The following is a 24,318-nucleotide window of genomic DNA, read 5'->3' on the forward strand; positions in this document are numbered from 1 at the left end:
TTCTTCACTGCCTGCTGTACCTGCATGCCAACTTTCAATAACTGATGTACCATGACACCCAGGTCTCGTTGCACCTCCCCTTTTCCTAATCTGTCACTATTCCGATAATCTGCCTCCTTGTTTTTTCCCCCAAAGTGGATAACCTCACATTTATCCACATTATACTGCATCTGCCATGCATTTGCCCACTCACCTAACCTGTCCAAGTCACCCTGTAGCCTCTTATCATCCTCCTCATAGCTCACACTGCCACCCAACTTAGTGTCATCTGCAAACTTGGAGATATTACACTCAATTCCTTTGTCTAAATCATTGATGTATATTGTAAATAGCTGGGGTCCCAGCACTGAGCCCTGCGGCACTCCACTAGTCACTGCCTGCCATTCTGAAAAGGACCCGTTTATCCCAACTCTCTGCTTCCTGTCTGCCGACCAGTTTTCTATCCACGTCAGTACATTACCCCCAATACCATGAGCTTTGATTTTGCACACCAATCTCTTGTGTGGGACCTTGTCAAAAGCCTTTTAAAAGTCCAAATACACCACATCCACTGGTTCTCCCTTGTCCACTCTACTAGTTACATCCTCAAAAAATTCCAGAAGATTTGTCAAGCATGCCCCTTGACATCCAGGGGGCTGTATATTTGTTAGTCCCACCCTTTTTCTTTAAGGGACCATACTTGCTCTGAACCCTCCGGATCTCCTCCTTGAATGCCTCCCCACTGCTCTGTCACTGAGTTATCTTCAAGTAACTGTTTCCAGTCCACTTCGGCTAAATCACCTCTCAGCTTAGCAAAATTGTCTTTTCCCCAATTGAGAACTTTTATTCTTGGTCTCTCTCTGTCCTTTTCCATAACTACGCTAAATCTAACTGAATGCTCTATCCTAAACCACAATCCTTCAGCACTGACATTCCTTGCAAAGATGAGCTCAAAAATTCTTCCGAGAAAGAAATATTCCCTGTATTTCAGTCCGGATTGCATTCTCCGCACTGGGCTGGTGAGGAGAGGCCCTTTCTCAAGTTTACCTGTTGAGGTAGTGTCTGATCAAGAGCCTGTGTGTGCCATGCGGGGGGTCTGTGCGTACCGGTGGGGGAGGGGTGGGGGGCTGTGTGTGTGTACAGGACGCAGGCGTCGCGAGACCACGAACCGTACCCACAAACACAGGCACCATTGAGCAGCGAGAGCAAGCCGTGGAATGGGTGAATTGGCAGCGAGCTGGGACCCCCTCTCCCACTGCGGACCCCCTCCCCTCCTGGCTGCGCTAACATTCCTACCTCTCTCCCTCAGGATGAAGTCTCTTGAACAGGATGCGCTGAAAGCACAAATGGTCATCGCCAAATCCAAGGAGCCGAAGAAACGTAGCCCCTTGGACCAGCTCTCGGAGTCGCCATCGCCCGCGGCAACCCCCTCCCCCACCCCACTGGACGGTAGGTACTGTCCCCTCCCCCACCCCGCTGGGCGGTGCACAGTGTCGTTCACGCAATCCCCGCAGGGTCCCAGTACTCTGGGTCAGGGACACGATCCCCGCAGGGTCCCAGGGTCAGAAACACGATCCCCGCAGGGTCCCGGGGTCAGACACGATCCCCGCAGGGTCCCAGGGTCAGGAACACGATCCCCGCAGGGTCCCGGGGTCAGACACGATCCCCGCAGGGTCCCAGGGTCAGGGACACGATCCCCGCAGGGTCCCAGTACTCTGGGTCAGGGACACGATCCCCGCAGGGTCCCAGGGTCAGGGAGACGATCCCCACAGGGTCCCGGGGTCAGACACGATCCCCGCAGGGTCCCAGGGTCAGGAACACGATCCCCGCAGGGTCCCGGGGTCAGACACGATCCCCGCAGGGTCCCAGGGTCAGGGACACGATCCCCGCAGGGTCCCGGGGTCAGGAACATGATCCCCGCAGGGTCCCGGGGTCAGGAACACGATCCCCGCAGGGTCCCGGGGTCAGGAACACGATCCCCGCAGGGTCCCGGGGTCAGGAACACGATCCCCGCAGGGTCCCGGGGTCAGGAACACGATCCCCGCAGGGTCCCGGGGTCAGACACGATCCCCGCAGGGTCCCAGGGTCAGGGACACGATCCCCGCAGGGTCCCGGGGTCAGGAACATGATCCCCGCAGGGTCCCGGGGTCAGGAACACGATCCCCGCAGGGTCCCAGGGTCAGGGAGACGATCCCCGCAGGGTCCCGGGGTCAGACACGATCCCCGCAGGGTCCCAGTACTCTGGGTCAGGAACACGATCCCCGCAGGGTCCCGGGGTCAGGAACACGATCCTCCCAGGGTCAGGGACACGATCCCCGCAGGGTCCCAGTACTCTGGGTCAGGAACACGATCTCCGCAGAGTCCCGGGGTCAGGAACACGATCCCCGCAGGGTCCCGGGGTCAGGAACACGATCCCCGCAGGGTCCCGGGGTCAGACACGATCCCCGCAGGGTCCCAGTACTCTGGGTCAGGAACATGATCCCCGCAGGGTCCCGGGGTCAGGAACACGATCCCCGCAGGGTCCCGGGGTCAGGAACACGATCCCCGCAGGGTCCCGGGGTCAGGAACATGATTCCCGCAGGGTCCCAGGGTCAGGTACACGATCCCCGCAGGGTCCCGGGGTCAGGGACACAATCCCCGCAGGGTCACGGGGTCAGGTGCACGATCCCCGCAGGGTCCCGGGGTCAGGGACACGATCCCCGCAGGGTCCCAGGGTCAGGGACACAATCCCCGCAGGGTCTCGGGATGATTACTGGAATATATCTGATGACTCTTGAAATGTTTGTGTTGCAGATCACAGCCCACGCAGTATCACCTCCCCCGGGAGACTGGTGAGTCAATCTTTGCTTTCCAACCATTCCTTATACAGGCTGTTTTATCGTAAAGTATCTGCACCCCTGCTTCAGCGCCCCGTCCTCCGCTCTCTCTCTCCACCCGTCCCCCACGCTCTCCCCCTATCCCTCTCTCACTCCCCCCTGTCCCCCGCTCTCTCCCCCGTCCCTCTCTCTCTCTCCCCCCCCTCTCTCTCTGCCCCCGTCTCACGCTCTCTCTCCCCCCGTCTCACGCTCTCACTCCCCCCCGTTCCCCGTCCCCCGCTCTCTCTCCCCCCGTCTCACGCTCTCTCTCCCCCCGTCCCCCGCTCTCTCTCCCCCCGTCTCACGCTCTCTCTCCCCCCGTCTCACGCTCTCTCTCCCCCCGTCTCACGCTCTCTCTCCCCCCCTCTCTCTCTGCCCCCGTCCCCCGCTCTCTCTCCCCCCGTCTCACGCTCTCTCTCCCCCCGTCTCACGCTCTCTCTCCCCCCGTCTCACGCTCTCTCTCCCCCCGTCTCACGCTCTCTCTCCCCCCGTCTCACGCTCTCTCTCCCCCCCTCTCTCTCTGCCCCCGTCCCCCGCTCTCTCTCCCCCCGTCTCACGCTCTCTCTCCCCCCGTCCCCCGCTCTCTCTCCCCCCGTCTCACGCTCTCTCTCCCCCCGTCTCTCGCTCTCTCTCCCCCCGTCCCCCGCTCTCTCTCCCCCCGTCTCACTCTCTCTCTCCCCCCGTCTCACGCTCTCTCTCCCCCGGTCTCACGCTCTCTCTCCCCCCGTCTCACGCTCTCTCTCCCCCCGTCTCACGCTCTCTCTCCCCCCCTCTCTCTCTCCCCCCGTCTCACGCTCTCTCTCCCCCCGTCTCACGCTCTCTCTCCCCCGGTCTCACGCTCTCTCTCCCCCCGTCTCCCGCTCTCTCTCCCCCCGTCTCACGCTCTCTCTCCCCCCGTCTCACGCTCTCTCTCCCCCCGTCTCACGCTCTCTCTCCCCCCGTCTCCCGCTCTCTCTCCCCCCGTCTCACGCTCTCTCTCCCCCCGTCTCACGCTCTCTCTCCCCCCGTCTCACGCTCTCTCTCCCCCCGTCTCACGCTCTCTCTCCCCCCGTCTCACGCTCTCTCTCCCCCCGTCTCACGCTCTCTCTCCCCCCGTCTCCCGCTCTCTCTCCCCCCGTCTCACGCTCTCTCTCCCCCCGTCTCACGCTCTCTCTCCCCCCGTCTCACGCTCTCTCTCCCCCCGTCTCACGCTCTCTCTCCCCCCGTCTCACGCTCTCTCTCCCCCCGTCTCCCGCTCTCTCTCCCCCCGTCTCACGCTCTCTCTCCCCCCGTCTCACGCTCTCTCTCCCCCCGTCTCACGCTCTCTCTCCCCCCGTCTCACGCTCTCTCTCCCCCCGTCTCACGCTCTCTCTCCCCCCGTCTCACGCTCTCTCTCCCCCCGTCTCACGCTCTCTCTCCCCCCGTCTCCCGCTCTCTCTCCCCCCGTCTCACGCTCTCTCTCCCCCCGTCTCACGCTCTCTCTCCCCCCGTCTCACGCTCTCTCTCCCCCCGTCTCCCGCTCTCTCTCCCCCCGTCTCACGCTCTCTCTCCCCCCGTCTCCCGCTCTCTCTCCCCCCGTCTCACGCTCTCTCTCCCCCCGTCTCACGCTCTCTCTCCCCCCGTCTCACGCTCTCTCTCCCCCCGTCTCACGCTCTCTCTCCCCCCGTCCCCCGCACTCTCTCCCCCCGTCTCACGCTCTCTCTCTCCCCCCGTCTCACGCTCTCTCTCGCTCTCTCTCTCTCTCTCTCCCCCGCGCCCCCCACCCCACCCCATCCCCCGCTCGCACCCTCCGTCCCCGACCCCGTTCTCGTCCCCAGCTCTCTCTCGGGCCCCCGCCCCCTGAGCCTAGCTGTCAGGCAGATTTCTGGGGTTATGGGTAAGATCAGCCCTGTGGTGATGCTCAGGCTGCTGCTGTGTGTAGCCCGTCCCTGTATGTGGGTGAATGTGTGCCTGTGTGTCAGTGTGTGTGAATGTGTGTGTGTGTGCCCGTGTGAATGTGTGTGTGTGAATGTCTATGCTCGTGTGTGTGAGAGCGCGCGCGCGTATGAGAGCCCCTGTACTTGTGTGTGTGTGTGTGTGTGTCTGAGAGAGCGTGTGTGTGTGTGAGCCCCTGTACTTGTCTCTCTCTGAGTGTGTGTGTGTATGAGCCCCTGTACTTGTCTCTGTGTGTGTGTGTGTGTGTGTCTGTGAGCCCCTGTACTTGTCTGTGTGTGTCTGAGAGAGCGTGTGTGTGTGTGAGCCCCTGTACTTGTCTCTCTCTGAGTGTGTGTGTGTGTGCCCCTGTACTTGTCTCTGTGTGTGTGTGTGTGTGTGTCTGAGAGAGCGTGTGTGTGTGAGCCCCTGAACTTGTCTGTGTGTGTGTGTCTGAGCGTGTGTGTGTGTGTGCCCCTGTACTTGTGTGTGTGTGTGTGTGTGTGTGTCTGAGAGAGCGCGTGTGTGTGAGCCCCTGAACTTGTCTGTGTGTGTGTGTGTGTGTCTGAGAGAGCGTGTGTGTGTGTGTGTGTGTGTGAGAGAGCGTGTGTGTGAGCCCCTGTACTTGTCTCTGTGTGTGTGTGTGTGTGTGTGTGTGTGTGTGTGTGTGTGAGCCCCTGTACTTGTCTCTCTCTCAGTGTGTGTGTGTGTGTGTGAGCCCCTGTACTTGTCTGTGTGTGTGTGTGTGTGTCTGAGAGAGCGTGTGTGTGTGTGTGTGTGCCCCTGTACTTGTCTCTCTCTGAGTGTGTGTGTGTGAGCCCCTGTACTTGTCTCTCTCTGAGTGTGTGTGTGAGCCCCTGTACTTGTCTCTCTGTGTGTGTGTGAGCCCCTGTACTTGTCTCTCTGAGTGTGTGTGTGTGAGCCCCTGTACTTGTCTCTCTCTGAGTGTGTGTGTGTGTGTGTGTGAGCCCCTGTACTTGTCTCTGTGTGTGTGTGTGTGTGTGTGAGCCCCTGTACTTGTCTCTCTGTGTGTGTGTGCGTGTGTGTGAGCCCCTGTACTTGTCTCTCTCTCAGTGTGTGCGTGTGTGTGTGAGCCCCTGTACTTGTCTCTCTCTGTGTGTGTGAGCCCCTGTACTTGTCTCTCTCTCAGTGTGTGTGTGTGTGTGAGCCCCTGTACTTGTCTCTCTCTCAGTGTGTGTGAGCCCCTGTACTTGTCTCTCTCTCATTGTGTGTGAGCCCCTGTACTTGTCTCTCTCTGTGTGTGTGAGCCCCTGTACTTGTCTCTCTTTGTGTGTGTATGTGTCTGAGAGAGAGTGTGTGTGTGTGTGAGCCCCTGTACTTGTCTCTCTCTCAGTGTGTGCGTGTGTGTGTGAGCCCCTGTACTTGTCTCTCTCTCAGTGTGTGTGAGCCCCTGTACTTGTCTGTGTGTGTGTGTGTGTGTGTATGTGTCTGAGAGAGAGTGTGTGTGTGTGTGTGAGCCCCTGTACTTGTCTCTCTCTCAGTGTGTGTGTGAGCCCCTGTACTTGTCTCTCTCTCAGTGTGTGCGTGTGTGTGTGAGCCCCTGTACTTGTCTCTCTCTCTGTGTGTGCATGTGTGTGTGAGCCCCTGTACTTGTCTCTGTGTGTGTGTGTGTGTGTGAGCCCCTGTACTTGTCGCTCTCAGTGTATGTGTCTGAGAGAGAGTGTGTGTGTGTGTGTGTGTGTGTGTGCCCCAGTACTTGTCTCTCTCTCAGTGTGTGTGTGTATGTGTCTGAGAGAGTGTGTGTGTGTGTGAGCCCCTGTACTTGTCTCTCTCTCAGTGTGTGTGTGTATGTGTCTGAGAGAGCGTGTGTGTGTGTGTGAGCCCCTGTACTTGTCTCTCTCTCAGTGTGTGTATGTGTCTGAGAGAGCGTGTGTGTGCGTGTGCCCCTGTACTTGTCTCTCTCTCAGTGTGTGTGTGTGTGTGCGCCCCTGTACTTGTCTCTCTGTGTGTGTGTGTGTATGTGTCTGAGAGAGAGTGTGTGTGTGTGTGTGCCCCTGTACTTGTCTCTCTCTGTGTGTGCGTGTGTGTGTGAGCCCCTGTACTTGTCTCTCTCTGTGTGTGTGAGCCCCTGTACTTGTCTCTGTGTGTGTGTGTGTGTATGTGTCAGAGAGAGTGTGTGTGTGTGTGTGTGAGCCCCTGTACTTGTCTCTCTCTCTGTGTGTGTGTGAGCCCCTGTACTTGTCTCTCTCTGTGTGTGTGAGCCCCTGTACTTGTCTCTCTCTCAGTGTGTGTGAGCCCCTGTACTTGTCTCTGTGTGTGTGTGTGTGTGTATGTGTCTGAGAGAGAGTGTGTGTGTGTGTGTGAGCCCCTGTACTTGTCTCTCTCTCAGTGTGTGTGTGAGCCCCTGTACTTGTCTCTCTCTCAGTGTGTGCGTGTGTGTGTGAGCCCCTGTACTTGTCTCTCTCTCTGTGTGTGCATGTGTGTGTGAGCCCCTGTACTTGTCTCTGTGTGTGTGTGTGTGTGTGTGTGAGCCCCTGTACTTGTCGCTCTCAGTGTATGTGTCTGAGAGAGAGTGTGTGTGTGTGTGTGTGTGTGTGTGTGTGTGCCCCAGTACTTGTCTCTCTCTCAGTGTGTGTGTGTATGTGTCTGAGAGAGTGTGTGTGTGTGTGAGCCCCTGTACTTGTCTCTCTCTCAGTGTGTGTGTGTGTGTGTATGTGTCTGAGAGAGCGTGTGTGTGTGTGTGAGCCCCTGTACTTGTCTCTCTCTCAGTGTGTGTATGTGTCTGAGAGAGCGTGTGTGTGCGTGTGCCCCTGTACTTGTCTCTCTCTCAGTGTGTGTGTGTGTGTGCGCCCCTGTACTTGTCTCTCTGTGTGTGTGTGTGTATGTGTCTGAGAGAGAGTGTGTGTGTGTGTGCCCCTGTACTTGTCTCTCTCTGTGTGTGCGTGTGTGTGTGAGCCCCTGTACTTGTCTCTCTCTGTGTGTGTGTGAGCCCCTGTACTTGTCTCTGTGTGTGTGTGTGTGTGTATGTGTCTGAGAGAGAGTGTGTGTGTGTGTGTGTGAGCCCCTGTACTTGTCTCTGTGTGTGTGTGTGTGTGAGCCCCTGTACTTGTCTCTCTCTGTGTGTGTGAGCCCCTGTACTTGTCTCTGTGTGTGTGTGTGTATGTGTCTGAGAGAGAGTGTGTGTGTGTGTGTGTGAGCCCCTGTACTTGTCTCTCTCTGTGTGTGTGTGTGAGCTCCTGTACTTGTCTCTCTCTGTGTGTGCGTGTGTGTGTGAGCCCCTGTACTTGTCTCCCTCTCTGTGTGTGCATGTGTGTGTGAGCCCCTGTACTTGTCTCTGTGTGTGTGTGTGTGTGTGTGTGTGTGTGAGCCCCTGTACTTGTCGCTCTCAGTGTATGTGTCTGAGAGAGAGTGTGTGTGTGTGTGTGTGTGTGCGCCCCAGTACTTGTCTCTCTCTCAGTGTGTGTGTGTATGTGTCTGAGAGAGTGTGTGTGTGTGTGAGCCCCTGTACTTGTCTCTCTCTGTGTGTGTGTGTGTATGTGTCTGAGAGAGCGTGTGTGTGTGTGTGAGCCCCTGTACTTGTCTCTCTCTCAGTGTGTGTATGTGTCTGAGAGAGCGTGTGTGTGTGTGTGCCCCTGTACTTGTCTCTCTCTCAGTGTGTGTGTGTGTGTGTGCCCCTGTACTTGTCTCTCTCTCAGTGTGTGTGTATATGTGTCTGAGAGAGAGTGTGTGTGTGTGTGTGCCCCTGTACTTGTCTCTCTCTCAGTGTGTGTGTGTATGTGTCTGAGAGAGTGTGTGTGTGTGTGAGCCCCTGTACTTGTCTCTCTCTGTGTGTGTGTGTGCCCCTGTACTTGTCTCTCTCTCAGTGTGTGTGTGTATGTGTCTGAGAGAGTGTGTGTATGTGAGCCCCTGTACTTGTCTCTGTGTGTGTGTGTGTGTGTGTATGTGTCTGAGAGAGTGTGTGTGTGTGTGTGTGTGAGCTCCTGTACTTGTCTCTCTCTGAGTGTGTGTGTGTATGTGTCTGAGAGAGCGTGTGTGTGTGTGTGAGCCCCTGTACTTGTCTGTGTGTGTGTGTGTGTGTGTGTATGTGTCTGAGAGAGTGTGTGTGTGTGTGTGTGCGCGCCAGTACTTGTCTCTCTGTGTGTATGTGTATGTGTCTGAGAAAGAGTGTGTGTGTGTGTGTGTGCCCCAGTACTTGTCTCTCTCTGTGTGTGCGTGTGTGTGTGAGCCCCTGTACTTGTCTCTCTCTGTGTGTGTGAGCCCCTGTACTTGTCTGTGTGTGTGTGTGTATGTGTCTGAGAGAGAGTGTGTGTGTGTGTGTGAGCCCCTGTACTTGTCTCTCTCTCAGTGTGTGTGTGAGGGCCCCTGTACTTGTCTCTTTCTCAGTGTGTGTGTGTGAGCCCCTGTACTTGTCTCTCTCTCTGTGTGTGCATGTATGTGAGCCCCTGTACTTGTCTCTCTGTATGTGTGTGTGTGTGTGTGTGTGCCCCTGTACTTGTCTCTCGCTGTGTGTGTGTGTATGTGTCTGAGAGAGTGTGTGTGTGTGTGAGCCCCTGTACTTGTCTCTCTCTCAGTGTGTGTGTGTGCCCCTGTACTTGTCTCTCTCTCAGTGTGTGTGTGTATGTGTCTGAGAGAGTGTGTGTGTGTGTGTGTGTGAGCTCCTGTACTTGTCTCTCTCTCAGTGTGTGTGTGTATGTGTCTGAGAGAGCGTGTGTGTGAGCCCCTGTACTTGTCTCTCTCTCAGTGTGTGTGTGTATGTGTCTGAGAGAGTGTGTGTGTGTGTGTGTGTGCCCCAGTACTTGTCTCTCTCAGTGTGTATGTGTATGTGTCTGAGAGAGTGTGCGTGTGTGTGTGAGCCCCTGTACTTGTCTCTCTCTGTGTGTGTGAGCCCCTGTACTTGTCTCTGTGTGTGTGTATGTGTCTGAGAGAGAGTGTGTGTGTGTGTGAGCCCCTGTACATGTCTCTCTCTCAGTGTGTGTGTGTGAGCCCCTGTACTTGTCTCTCTGTGTGTGTGTGTGTGAGCCCCTATACTTGTCTCTCTCTCTGTGTGTGCATGTGTGTGAGAGCCCCTGTACTTGTCTCTGTGTGTGTGTGTGTGTGTGTGTGTGAGAGCCCCTGTACTTGTCTCTGTGTGTGTGTGTGTGTGTGTGTGTGTGTGTGAGCCCCTGTACTTGTCACTCTCAGTGTATCTGTCTGAGAGAGAGTGTGTGTGTGTGTGTGTGTGTGTGTGCCCCAGTACTTGTCTCTCTCTCAGTGTGTGTGTGTATGTGTCTGAGAGAGTGTGTGTGTGTGTGCCCCAGTACTTGTCTCTCTCAGTGTGTGTGTGTATGTGTCTGAGAGAGAGTGTGTATGTGTGTGTGTGCCCCAGTACTTGTCTGTGTGAGCGTGTGTTCTTTGCATCTTTCTAACCTCTTGCACCCACAGAGCAGTGTTGGACGTTCCTCCGTCCTGTTCTCACTCCCCTTTACTGTACCTTACAGTCCTGGTCAGAAAAGAAGTTTGATTACCGGCAATTTGCAGCTATCCCATCTTCCAAACCAGTTTACGATATCCAGGTACAGGCTGCATGCTGCGTGTCTCCCCAGTGCCACTGTGGTGCCGACCAGCTGCCTCTTGGGCCTTGTATTGTTCAGCGTGCTGTGTTCTGGGAGGGGGCAATGCTTCTGTCAGCATGTTGCTAAGGGGGAGCATGTTAATGGGCATGGGCTCAGGGCCTTGCTGTTCACTGTTGCTTTGTGGAGGGATCTCCTGGTGTCCTGTGGGTTGGATTAGCATGTGCTTGTTTGGTGTCATATTCCTGGGTCTCTTGTGGATCAGACACTCAGGGCTTGGAATGAACTTCACCATCTCAGGTTGTTCCAAAGGCGAGAATAGCGACTGAGAGGTGGGTCTGCTCTCGCCTGCTTCCATTCTTATCTGTCTGGTCATCGCCGGAGAATTGCCTGCAATGGTTTCTCTCCCTGCTGCCATATCCTTATCACTGGAATCCCCAAAGCCCATGCTTACCCCTCAATGACATCATCCGAAAACACAATGTCAGGTTCCACATGTACGCTGACAATACCCAGCTCTACCTCTCCACCACCTCCCTCAGCCACTCCGACTTTTCACATAACATCAGAAATAGGAGCAGGAGTCGGCCATACGGCCCCTCGAGCCTGCTCCGCCATTCAATACCATCATGGCTGATCTGATCATGGACTCAGGTCCACTTCCCCGCCCGCTCCCCATAACCCCTTAATCCCTTACCGGTTAAGAAACTGTCTATCTCTGCCTTAAATTTATTCAATGTCCCAGCTTCCACAGCTCTCTGAGGCAGCGAATTCCACAGATTTACAATCCTCAGAGAAGAAATTTCTCCTCCTCTCAGTTTTAAATGGACGGCCCCTTATTCTAAGATCGTGCTCCCTAGTTCTAGTCTCCCCCATCAGTGGAAACATCCTCTCTGCATCCACCTTGTCAAGCCCCCCCATAATCTTATACATTTCGATAAGATCACTTCTCATTCTTCTGAATTCCAATGAGTATAGGCCCAACCTGCTCAACCTTTCCTCATAAGTCAATCCCCTCATATCCAGAATCAACCGAGTGAACCTTCTCTGAACTGCCTCCAAAGCAAATATGGAAAACAAAACTGCACGCAGTACTCCAGGTGTGGCCTCACCAATACCCTGTACAATTGTAGCAAGACTTCCTTGTCCCGCAGCAGAAATTTCATCCGACTAACTATTGGGGGAGACTGAAGCCATTGCCTTCGGTCCCCAACACAAACTGCATTCCCGAGCCACCGACTCCATCCCTCTCTCTGGCTACTATCTGATGCTGAACCAGACTGTTCACAACCTTTGACCTGGAGCTGATCTCCCGACCCCATATCCTCTCCATTATTGAGACCGCCTACTCCCACCTCCGTAACATCGCCCACCTCCGGCCCTGCCTCAGCTCATCCGCCGCTGAAACCCTCATCCACGCCTTTGTTGCTTCTAGACTTGACTAGTCCAACGCTCTCCTGGCTGGCCTCCCATCTTCCACCATTCATGAACTTGAGCTCATCCAAAACTGGTGTCCATATCCTAACTCGAACCAGTCCCACTCACCCATTATCCCTGTGCTCAGTGACCTACATTGGCTTTCAGTCCCGTAATGTCTCAATGTTAAAATTCTGTAATCTCCTCCACCCCTACAACGCTCCATGTTCTCTGCGCTCGTCCAATTCTGGCCCCGATTTCCATCGCTCCATACCTTCAGCTGTCTGGGCTCCAAGCTCTGGAACTCCCTCCCTAAACCTCTCTGCCTCTCTACCTCTCTCCACCGTTTAGACGCTCCTTAAAACCTACCTCTCTAACCAAGCTTTTGGTCGCCTGTCCTAATATCTCCTTTTGTGACTCGGTGTCAAATCTTGTTTGTTAATCGCTCCTGTGAAGTGACTTGGGACGTTTTACAACGTTAAAGGAGTTATTTAAATACAAGTTATTGAAGCGAACTGATAGACTGTGACAGGAAAGGACAGAATGTATAAGAATAGGAGCGTATCAGAGAGTGGGAGCAAAGCAGGGAACAATGGTAAAAAGACACAATTAAAAGCTCTTTATCTGAATGCACGCAGCATTGGTAACAAAATAGATGAGCTGACGGCACAAATAGATATAAATGGGTTATGATCTGATGGCCATTACAGAGGCGCGGTTGCAAGGTGACCAAGGCTGGGAACTGGATATTCCGGGGTATTTGACAATTCAGTTGGATTGTCAGAAGGGAAAAAGAGGTGGAGTAGCCCTGTTAATAAAGGACGAGATCAGTGCAGTAGTGAGAAATGATACTGGCTCAGAAGATCAAGATGTAGAATCAGTTTGGGTGGAGATTAGGAATAATAAGGGGAAGAAGTCACTGGCGGGTGTAGCCTATAGGATCCCTAACTAGCTACACTGTTGGACAGAGTATAAATCACAGCAAGCGAGCCCCAGGTGGGCAGAGGAAACGTTACAGGGACACCCTCAAAGCCTCCTTGATAAAGTGCAACATCCCCACTGACACCTAGGAGTCCCTGGCCACACACCGCCCTAAGCCTAGGAAGAGCATCCGGGAGGGCGTTGAGCACCTCGAGTCTCGTCGCCGAGAGCATGCAGAAATCAAGCGCAGGCAACGGAAGGAGTGTGCGGCAAACCAGTCCCACCCACCCTTTCCTTCAACCACTGTCTGTCCCATCTGTGACAGAGACTGTAATTCCCGTATTGGACTGTTCAGCCACCTGAGAACTCACTTTTATAGTGGAAGCAAGTCTTCCTCGATTTCGAGGGCCTGCCTATGATGATGATGAAGTCAAGAAATAATGGAGGCTTGTAAGAAAAGAATGGCAATAATCATGGGCGATTTTAATCTTCATATTGATTGGACAAATCAAATTGGCCAGTGTAGCCTTGAGGAAGAGTTCAGAGAGTGTATCCGGGATAGTTTCCTTGAACAGTATATTGCTGAACCTACCAGGGAGCAGGCTATCTTAGATCTGGTACTTGTAGTGAGACAGGATTAATAAATGATCGCATCGTAAAGGATCCTCTAGGAAAGAGCGATCATAGCATGGTTGAATTTCAAATTCAGTTGGAGGGTGAGAAAGTTGGATCTCTAACCATTGTCCTGATCTTAAACAAAACACGATTACAAAGGTATGAGGGCAGAGTTGGCTAAAGTGGACTGGGAAAATAGATTAAGGTGTTGGACGGTTGATGAGCAGTGACAGACATTTAAGGAGATATTTCATAACTCGCAGCAAAAATATATCCCAATGAGAAGGAAAGACTGTAAGAGAAGGGATAACCATCCGTGGCTAACTAAGGAAATAAGGGAGGGTATCAAATTGAAAACAAGGGCATACAATGTGGCCAAGACTAGTGGGAGGCCAGAGGATTGGGAAATTTTTAAATGCCAGCAAAGAAAACTGAAAAAAATAATAGAGAGAGGCGATAGATTATGAAAGCAAACTAGCACGAAATATTAAAACAGATAGTAAGAGTTTCTACAGGTACATAAAAAGGAAAAGAGTGGCTAAAGTAAATGTTGGTCCCCTGGAGGATGAGACTGGGGAATTAATAATGGGGAACAGGGAAATGGCAGAGACGTTGAACAAATATTTCTATCGGTCTTCACGGTAGAAGACACTAAATCATCCCAATAGTGGATAATCAAGGGGCTATAGGGAGGGAGGAACTTAATACAATCACTATCACTAAAGAAGTAGTACTAGGTAAAATAATGGGACTAAAGGTGGACAATTGCCCTGGACCTGATGGCCTGCATCCTAGGGTCCTAAAAGAAGTGGCTGCAGGGATAGTGGATGCATTGGTTGTAATCTCCCAAAATTCCCTGGATTCTGGAAACGTCCCAACGGATTGGAAAACAGCAAATGTAACGCCCCTATTAAAAAAGAAGGCAGACAGAAAGCAGGAAACTATAGACCAGTTGGCCTAACATCTGTGGTTGGGACAATGCTGGAGTCCATTATTAAGGAAGCAGTAGCGGGACATTTGGAAAAGCATGATCCAATCAAGCAGAGTCAGCATGGTTTTATGAAAGGGAAATCACGTTTGGCAAATTTGCTGGAGTTCATTGAGGATATAACGAGCGGGGTGGGTAAAGGGGAACCAGTGGATGTGGTGTATGTGAATTTCCAGAAAGCATTCGATAAGGTGCCACATAAATGGTTACTGCACAAGATAAAAGTTCACCGGGTTGGGGGTAATATTTTAGCATGGATAGAGGATCGGTTAACTAACAGAAAACAGAGAGTCGGGATAAATGGTTCATTTTCCGGTTGGTAAACAGTGACTAGTGGGATGCCGCAGGGATCGGTGCTGGGGCCTCAACTATTTACATTCTGTATTAATGACTTGAATGAAGGGACCAAGTTTAATGTAGCCAAGTTTGTTGATGATAAAAATATGGATGGGAAAGCAAATTGTGAGGAGGACACAAAAAATCTGCAAAATGATGTAGACAGGCTAAGTGAGTGGCAGATGCAGTACAATGTGAGAAAATGTGAGCTTATGCACTTTGGTAGGAAAAATAAAACTATCGGAGGGGGAGTGCTGTACTGTCGGAGGGGCAGTACTGAGGGAGCGCTGCACTGTGGGAGGGGCAGTACTGAGGGACTGCTGCACTGTGGGAGGGGCAGTACTGAGGGAGTGCTGCACTGTGGGAGGGGCAGTACTGAGCGAGTGCTGCACTGTCGGAGGGGCTGTACTGAGGGAGTGCTGCATTGTGGGAGGGGCAGGGGCAGTACTGAGGGAGCGCTGCACTGTGGGAGGGGCAGTACTGAGGGAGTGCTGCACTGTCGGAGGGGCAGTACTGAGGGAGTTCTACACTGTCGAAGGGTTAGTACTGAGGGAACTCTGCACTGTCGGAGGGGCAGTACTGAGGGAGTGTTGGACTGTCGGAGGGGCAGTACTGAGTGAGTGCTGCACTGTCGGAGGGGCAGTACTGAGGGAGTGTTGGACTGTCGGAGGGGCGGCACTGAGGGAGTGCTGCACTGTCGGAGGGGCAGTACTGAGGGAGTGTCGCACTGTCGGAGGGGCAGTACTGAGGGAGTGCTGCACTGTCGGAGGGGCAGTACTGAGGGAGTGCTGCACTGTCGGAGGGGCAGTACTGAGGGAGTGCTGCACTGTCGGAGGGGCAGTACTGAGGGAGTGCTGCACTGTCGGAGGGGCAGGGCCCAGACTCTGTGTCTGATGGATGAGACCCTCTCTGTCGGTGAAGAGGTGCCAGGTCCAGCGGCTATTAAACCTAATGTGTTGTTGCTTTGTTTAGTCTCCAGACCAGACGGATGATCTGATGTACGTGGATGATGGCAGCACTTCAGGTGAGCGCTCTGCCCTTCCCCCGGGTAGAGTGGGGAAGGTTATAGACAGTCCGTACTGCGCCTCCGTCTTACAGCTGTCTGCACCTTACTTACCGTGCCAGCCAGCACAATCCTGGTGACGGATTGAGGAGCTGGTGAACTCCCAATGACGGCCCCTCCCCCAACTCCCAGTGACGGCCCCTCCCCCAACTCCCAGTGACGGCCCCTCCCCCAACTCCCGGTGACGCCCCTCCCCCAACTCCTGGTGACAGCCCCTCCCCTAACTCCCAGTGACGGCCCCTCCCACAACTCCCAGTGACGGCCCCTCCCCCAACTCCCGGTGACGGCCCCTCCCCCAACTCCCGGTGACGGCCCCTCCCCCAACTCCCAGTGACGCCCCTCCCCCAACTCCCAGTGACGGCCCCTCCCCCAACTCCCGGTGACGCCCCTCCCCCAACTGGTGACAGCCCCTCCCCTAACTCTGGTGACGGCACCTCCCGGTGACGGCCCCTCCCCCAACTCCTGGTGACGGCCCCTCCCCTAACTCCCAGTGACGCCCCTCCCCCAACTCCTGGTGACGGCCCCTCCCCCAACTCCCAGTGACGCCCCTCCCCCAACTCCCGGTGACGGCCCCTCCCCTAACTCCCAGTGACGCCCCTCCCCCAACTCCTGGTGACGGCCCCTCCCCTAACTCCCAGTGACGCCCCTCCCCCAACTCCCGGTGACGGCCCCTCCCCTAACTCCCAGTGACGCCCCTCCCCCAACTCCTGGTGACGGCCCCTCCCCCAACTCCTGGTGACGCCCCTCCCCCAACTCCCGGTGACAGCCCCTCCCCCAACTCCCGGTGACGCCCCTCCCCCAACTCCCAGTGACGGCCCCTCCCACAACTCCCGGTGACGGCCCCTCCCCCAACTCCTGGTGACAGCCCCTCCCCTAACTCCGGTGACGGCCCCTCCCCCAACTCCTGGTGACAGCCCCTCCCCCAACTCCTGGTGACAGCCCCTCCCCCAACTCCCGGTGACGCCTCTCCCCCAACTCCCGGTGACGCCCCTCCCCCAACTCCTGGTGACAGCCCCTCCCCCAACTCCCGGTGACGCCCCTCCCCCAACTCCTGGTGACAGCCCCTCCCCCAACTCCTGGTGACAGCCCCTCCCCCAACTCCTGGTGACAGCCCCTCCCCTAACTCCGGTGATGGCCCCTCCCCCAACTCCCGGTGACGCCCCTCCCCCAACTCCTGGTGACAGCCCCTCCCCTAACTCCGGTGATGGCCCCTCCCCCAACTCCTGGTGACAGCCCCTCCCCCAACTCCTGGTGACAGCCCCTCCCCCAACTCCCAGTGACAGCCCCTCCCCCAACTCCTGGTGACGGCCCCTCCCCCAACTCCTGGTGACAGCCCCTCCCCCAACTCCTGGTGACGGCCCCTCCCCCAACTCCCGGTGACGCCTCTCCCCCAACTCCCGGTGACGGCCCCTCCCCCAACTCCCAGTGACGGCCCCTCCCCCAACTCCTGGTGACGGCCCCTCCCCCAACTCCTGGTGACGGCCCCTCCCCCAACTCCTGGTGACAGCCCCTCCCCCAACTCCCGGTGACGGCCCCTCCCCCAACTCCCAGTGACGGCCCCTCCCCCAACTCCCGGTGACGGCCCCTCCCCCAACTCCCAGTGACGGCCCCTCCCCCAACTCCCGGTGACGGCCCCTCCCCCAACTCCCAGTGACGGCCCCTCCCCCAACTCCTGGTGACAGCCCCTCCCCCAACTCCCGGTGACGGCCCCTCCCCCAACTCCCGGTGATGGCCCCTCCCCCAACTCCTGGTGACAGCCCCTCCCCTAACTCCGGTGACGGCCCCTCCCCCAACTCCTGGTGACAGCCCCTCCCCCAACTCCCGGTGACGGCCCCTCCCACACTCCCGGTGACGGCCCCTCCCACACTCCCGGTGATGGCCCCTCCCACACTCCCGGTGACGGCCCCTCCCACACTCCCGGTGACGGCCCCTCCCACACTCCCGGTGACGACCCCTCCCCCAACTCCCGGTGACGGCCCCTCCCCCAACTCCCGGTGACGGCCCCTCCCACAACTCCCAGTGACGGCCCCTCCCCCAACTCCCGGTGACGGCCCCTCCCCCAACTCCCAGTGACGGCCCCTCCCACAACTCCCGGTGACGGCCCCTCCCACAACTCCCGGTGACGGCCCCTCCCACACTCCCGGTGACGGCCCCTCCCACAACTCCCGGTGGCGGCCCCTCCCACAACTCCCGGTGACGGCCCCTCCCACACTCCCGGTGACGGCCCCTCCCACACTCCCGGTGACGGCCCCTCCCACAACTCCCGGTGGCGGCCCCTCCCACAACTCCCGGTGACGGCCCCTCCCACACTCCCGGTGACGGCCCCTCCCACAACTCCCGGTGGCGGCCCCTCCCACAACTCCCGGTGACGGCCCCTCCCACACTCCCGGTGACGGCCCAGCCAGACTGAGCGAGGGAGGAGTCACGCCTGGGCTGCGCGGTTGGCGGGGAAGCTTGTATCCTCATAGTCCGAGCTCTGACACTTTGTTGGTTCTTTTGATTCAGAAGAATCGCTGCTTTAAGGAGCTGAGGACTGGCGGCATGGTAAAGCCTGTGTGTTGATGTGTGCACGGTGTCTGTGGTGAGATGGGTGCGAATTGGATCGTCCGTGTGGGGTTTCATCTGAATATGTCTTCAGCATGTCCCTAACACACAACTAACAGGAATGAGAGTGGCTCCAGAACAGGAGGCCATTCCACCCCTGGACCCTGTTACGCTGTTCAATTAAATCATGGCTTGGAAGTCGGGGCTGAGTGTAACGTAGCCAAGTTTAGTATCGATACAGAGCTGGGAGGAAAAGCAATGTGTAAGGAGGACACAAAAAATCTGCAAAAGGACAGACAGGCTAAGTGAGTGGGCAAAAATTTGGCAGATGGAGTATAACGTGTGAGGTCATGCTCTTTGGCAGAAAAAAATCAAAGAGCAAGTTATTATTTAAATGGAGAAAGATTACAAAGTGCTGCAGTACAGCGGGTACTTGTGCATGAAATACAAAAGGATAGTATGCAGGTACAGCAAGTGATCAGGAAGGCCAATGGAATCTTGGCCTTTATTGCAAAGGGGATGGAGTATAAAAGCAGGAAAGTCTTGCTCCAGTTGTACAGGGTATTGGTGAGGCCACACCTGGAATACTGCGTGCAGTTTTGGTTTCCATATTTACGAAAGGATATACTTGCTTTGGAGGCAGTTCAGAGAAGGTTCACTCGGTTGATTCCGGAGATGAGGGAGTTGACTTATGAGGAAAGGTTGAGTATGTTGGGCCTCTACTCATTGGAATTCAGAAGAATGAGAGGTGATCTTATCGAAATGTATAAGATTATGAGGGGGCTTGACAAGGTGGATGTAGAGAGGATGTTTCCACTGATGGGGGAGACTAGAACGAGAGGGCATGGTCTTAGAATAAGGGGCCGCCCATTTAAAACTGGGATGAGGAGGAATTTCTTCTCTCAGAGGGTTGTAAATCTGTGGAATTCGCTGCCTCAGAGAGCTGTGGAAGCTGGGACATTGAATATATTTAAGACAGAAATAGACAGTTTCTTAACTAATAAGGGAATAAGGGGTTATGGGGAGCGGGCGGGGAAGTGGAGCTGAGTCCATGATCGGATCAGCCATGCTCGTATTAAATGGCGGAGCAGGCTCGAGGGGCCGTATGGCCTACTCCTGCTCCTATTTCTGATGTTCTTATGTTTAATCCCATATACCCACCTTTACAATTAGGAGCAGGAGTCGGCCATTCGGCCCCTCGAGCCTGCTCCACCATTTAATATCATCATGGCTGATCTTCCAGCTCAACTCCACTTACTTCACTTCTCCGCCCCCCTCCCCTCTCCCCCTCCCCCCGCCCGCGCCCTCTCCCCCCGCCCCCTGCCCCCCTCTCCTCTCCCCCTCCCCGCCTCCTCGCCCCCGCCCCCCTCCCCTCTCCCCCCGCTCCCCTCTCCCCTGCCCCTCTCCCCCTCCCCCTCCCCCCACCCGCGCCCTCTCCCCCTCCCCCCGCCCGCCCGTCTCCTGTCCCGCTCCCCCCGCCCGCCCCTCTCCCCCTCGCCCACCTCCCCGCCCCCTCGCTCCCAGCCCTCGCCCCCAGCCCCCCCTCCCCTCCGTCTCCCCTCTCCCCCTCTACCATCGCTTTCTCTGATTTCTCACCCCCATGCAGTCCAGGATGAGTCACAATTATTGGGGAGACTAAGGCTAGTGTCTTCGGTCCCTGCCACAAACTGCATTCGTTAGCCACCGACTTCATCCTTCTCCCAGGCCTCTATCTGAGGCTGTGACAGATTAGGAAAAGGGAGGTGCAAAGAGACCTGGGTGTCATGGTACATCAGTCATTGAAGGTTGGCATGCAGGTACAGCAGGCGGTTAAGAAAGCAAATGGCATGTTGGCCTTCATAGCGAGGGGATTTGAGTACAGGGGCAGGGAGGTGTTGCTACAATTGTACAGGGCCTTGGTGAGGCCACACCTGGAGTATTGTGTACAGTTTTGGTCTCCTAACCTGAGGAAGGACATTCTTGCTATTGGGGGAGTGCAGCGAAGGTTCACCAGACTGATTCCCAGGATGGCGGGACTGACCTATCAAGAAAGACTGGATCAACTGGGCTTTTATTCACTGGAGTTCAGAAGAATGAGAGGGGACCTCATAGAAACGTTTAAAATTCTGACGGGGTTAGACAGGTTAGATGCAGGAAGAATGTTCCCAATGTTGGGGAAGTCCAGAACCAGGGGACACAGTCTAAGGATAAGGGGGAAGCCATTTAGGACCGAGATGAGGAGGAATTTCTTCACCCAGAGAGTGGTGAACCTGTGGAATTCTCTACCACAGAAAGTTGTTGAGGCCAATTCACTAAATATATTCAAAAAGGAGTTAGATGAAGTCCTTACTACTAGGGGGATCAAGGGGTATGGTGAGAAAGCAGGAATGGGGTACTGAAGTTGCATGTTCAGCCATGAACTCATTGAATGGCGGTGCAGGCTAGAAGGGCCGAATGGCCTACTCCTGCACCTATTTTCTATGTTTCTATGTTTCTATGAACCAGACTGCTCACAACCTCGATGCTGTATTTGACCCTGAGCTGAGCTTCCGGCCCTATATCCTCTCCCTCACCGAGACCACCTACTTTCCCCATCCGTAACATCGCCCCTCTCTGGCCCAGCCTCAGCTCATCCGCTGCTGAAACCTCCATCCACACCTTTGTTGCTTCTCGACTTGGCTGTTCCAACGCTCTCCTGGCCGTTCTCCCACCTCGAACCCTCCATAAACTTCACTCATCCAAAACCCGTGTCCTAGCGCGCTCCAACCCCGTTCACCCATCACCCCTGTGCCCGCTGATCCCCTGGTCCCGCAAAGCCTCGATTTCTCCTCCCCTTCAAATCGCCCTCCCTATCTCTGTAGCCTCCTCCAGCCCCTCTGCAGAGGAGACATTAAACCAAGGCTCCATGTCAGCTCTGGAAGAGCAGGGCGTTTTCCTGGTGTCCGGGACAATTTTTCTCCCTTAACCAACACTGTCGAAAACACATTCATTCATCAGTAATTGGTTTGTGAGATCTTGCTGTGTACAAAATGGCTGCCGCGTTTGCCTACATAACGGCTGACTACTTAACGCTAAGTTATTGATTTGTTTCTGAGATGTTTTGATGATGTGCCGTATAAACATTATGTAGATTATCCCAGAGTGATCTCAATCGCTGATTGGTAACCAATAGACACTGGGAAACAGCAACTGGGCCGGGAGCCCCCCCGTACCCTGCCCCGGGACCCCCTACCCCCTGATCCCTGGACCCCTCGTACCCTACCCCAGGACCCCTGTACCCCCTGATCCCGGGACCCCCGCCCCAGGACCCCTGTACCTCCTGATCCCAGGAGCCCCCTACCCTCTGATCCCATGACCCCCCTACCCCCTGATCCCGGGACCCCCCCACCCCCTGATCCCGGGACCCCCCCCACCCCCTGATCCCGGGACCCCCCGTACCCCACCCTGGGACCCCTGTACCTCCTGATCCTGGGACCCCCGCCCCAGGACCCCTGTACCTCCTGATCCCAGGAGCCCCCTACCCCCTGATCCCATAACCCCCCCACCCCCTGATCCCGGGACCCCCCCACCCCCTGATCCCGGGACCCCCTGTACCCCACCCTGGGACCCCTGTACCTCCTGATCCTGGGACCCCCCGCCCCGGGTCCCCCTACCCCCTGATCCCTGTACCTCCTGATCCCGGGACCCCCCCGTACCCCACCCCGGGACCCCTATACCCCCTGATCCCGGGAGCCCCCGTCCCCCCATACCCCCTGATCCCGGGACTCCCCCTACCCCCTGATCCCGGGACTACCCCCTGATCCTGGGAACCCCACGTACCCCATATTCCCTCCCACGTGGGACCCCCATACCCCTCCGACCCCGGGACCCCACCCCTTGCTCTGTTGGCCCGAGCTGCCCTTTGACCTTCTCTAACAGCTCTCCCCTCTCTCCCCCCTCTCTCTCTCTCTCTCTCCTGCTCAGGCTCCCGGCCCGGCGAGGATGAGGAGGAGACGGGAAACGAGTGCCCATTGCCAACACTGACGGCCCTGGGCAATGCCGCCACCTACAGCCACAAGCGCCCGCTGCAGCCTCACCCGCGGAGTGCAGAGACCACGGTGCCCACGTGAGCGCAGGGTGCTGGCAATGGAGCCCGCCCACCCAGCATCGAGCGCCCTCGCTCGCACTTTGCTTCTGACAGACTCTGTGTTCTTTTTCTGTTTTTAGGTGAATTGGATTTTAATTTCTGCAGAGACTAATCCCGTAGGATTTTGTACGGTTTTTAAATGAGGACCTCGGGGGTGGGGGTGGGGGCCCTAAGCTGCCTCTCGTAGTTTGATGCTGGTCTGCAGATCTTGCCCCCTCACCTGGCCAGCAGGATATGGGGGTGTGTGGACCTGCAGTCTAATCCTAGTGCTTCATAGTGGTGGCACACGTAGTTAATAAACCGGACGGAGCTCAGCATGGCATGGACAATGGGATAGGACCCGGTTCCCAGCCGGTACTTGGTGGGGGGGGGAGGGAGGGAGGGGTGGGGAGGGGGGAGACAGAGGTGTGGGGGAGGGGCAGCATGAACCACAAGCCCCCAGCCCAGCTTCCTACTGAGCAGCAGGTTGCAGCAGGACAAGGGAATCGGAGACCGAGGCTGAGAATCGGAGACTCGACGCACCCGAGAAGAGAGGCTTCCCCCTCGGCTCGACCTCCCTGCGCTGGTGGGAGGCAGCGACGAGCAGACTGAGGCAGCCTCTCTCTGGAGGGTGGGGTGTTGGGGTTTGCGGGGTGTGAGGGTGGGAGAAACCATGTGTAACACTAATTGTATCAGGGTCCGAAGCTGCTCCAACACCCGGCTTCGGCCCTGGGTGGGTCTGCTGAGCCGGGGGGTGCCAGACTTGACATTCAGTAACTGTCGGGCACGCCGAGAAGGAGTGGGGGGGGGGGGGGAGGGAGGTGGCGGTCTCGCCGATCTGGGACACTCGACCCATGGGCCTTTCCACTCGGGCATTGCCGGGGTCACCGGGTCACGACCTTTGCAAGCAGGTCACGGGACACGGTGGCGGAGGCCTCCGAATCGATCACGGAACTCGGTCTCTGAGGACTGGGAGTCCGTGATCGGCAGGGAGGGTGTGGGCCACTGCCAGAGTGGGAGGTCCTGGGGCTCTCTGTGACGAGGGGCAATAGGGGGGGTTCCTGGGGCTCTCTGTATCGCCCCCCCCCCCCTTTCTCACTGAGTGACAGGTGTGAGGGGCAATGGGAGGTCCTGGGGTCTCTATCGCCCCCCCACCCTTTCTCACTGAGTGACAGGTGTGAGGGGCAATGGGAGGTCCTGGGGTCTCTGTATCGACCCCCCCCCCTCCTCACTGAGTGACAGGTGTAAGGGGCAATGGGAGGTCCTGGGGTCTCTGTATCCCCTCCCCGCTCTCTCAATGAGGGGGGGGGTCCTGGTGTGTCACCTCCCCCCCCCCCCCCCCCGCCTCCCCTCAGCAACAGGGCGAGAGAGGCCAATAGATCTATTTGCTGATTGCTCTCTGTAGATCTTGTCCCAGATCCACATAGGTTTGTATGTGCTGCTAACGGGGTGAATTTGGTAGAGATTATTTGGGGGGGTGGGGGGTGATTTGCGGAAGGATTTGTCGATCCCTCACGGGGTGGCCGGGACAGTCTGAGAACGTTCCTCCGCTGGGTTTGATTTTTCAATTGGGGAAACTGGACAGAGATAGCTGGGGCGATCCCTGGGGACGGGAGAGAGCCCCAGTCACTACAGTGAACAGGAGCAGCACGCTGCTTCCTCTGGGGCTGACTGCTCAGATCAGCTCAGACTGGAACTAGTGAATTTGTACAACCAAAGACCTATATTTTGTGCTCCAGGGTTCATTAAAGTTTACTTTTCATTTTATAAATGGCCGTGCTGTTTCTCAATGGCTCTCTGCAATTATCTGACGCTGGCAGAGTTCGAATCGATGGACCTTCACGCTCAGCACACTTCAAAGAAGGAAGCAAACTAAGAACTTGCATTTTGTATATTGCCTTTCACAACTTGGGAAGTCCCAAAGCATTTCACAGCCAATGAAGGCCTCGTCACTGTAATAACTGCAGGCAAGTTACATAGGGCCAGGCTTTCCCTAAAGGCCCCCTCAACGCCCGGGTGCCCGCTGAGAAGGATCGCTAACGTTTGGCGATGAAAGCTGTTGAGAATTTGCATTTTAAAGGTAAAATTAATTAAAAATAATCACCCGGCAAGAAAAT

General features: G+C 56.2%; 1 protein-coding gene across 1 annotated transcript in view; it reads left to right on the forward strand.

Annotated features, from left to right (window-relative positions):
- scrib (scribble planar cell polarity protein) overlaps window positions 1–23,972 on the forward strand; it is a 271,485-nt gene extending 247,513 nt beyond the window's left edge. Inside the window, exons 41-45 of the mRNA XM_070880275.1 lie at window positions 1,289–1,428; window positions 2,773–2,810; window positions 10,163–10,237; window positions 15,483–15,534; window positions 22,060–23,972. Of these exons, the coding sequence (XP_070736376.1) occupies window positions 1,289–1,428; window positions 2,773–2,810; window positions 10,163–10,237; window positions 15,483–15,534; window positions 22,060–22,205 (451 nt within the window). The 3' untranslated portion in view covers window positions 22,206–23,972. The remainder of the gene's footprint in view (window positions 1–1,288; window positions 1,429–2,772; window positions 2,811–10,162; window positions 10,238–15,482; window positions 15,535–22,059) is intronic.
- The last annotated feature ends 346 nt before the right edge of the window (window positions 23,973–24,318 follow it).

This window comes from Pristiophorus japonicus, chromosome 5, assembly GCF_044704955.1.
Source record: "Pristiophorus japonicus isolate sPriJap1 chromosome 5, sPriJap1.hap1, whole genome shotgun sequence".
NCBI lineage: Eukaryota > Metazoa > Chordata > Chondrichthyes > Pristiophoridae > Pristiophorus > Pristiophorus japonicus.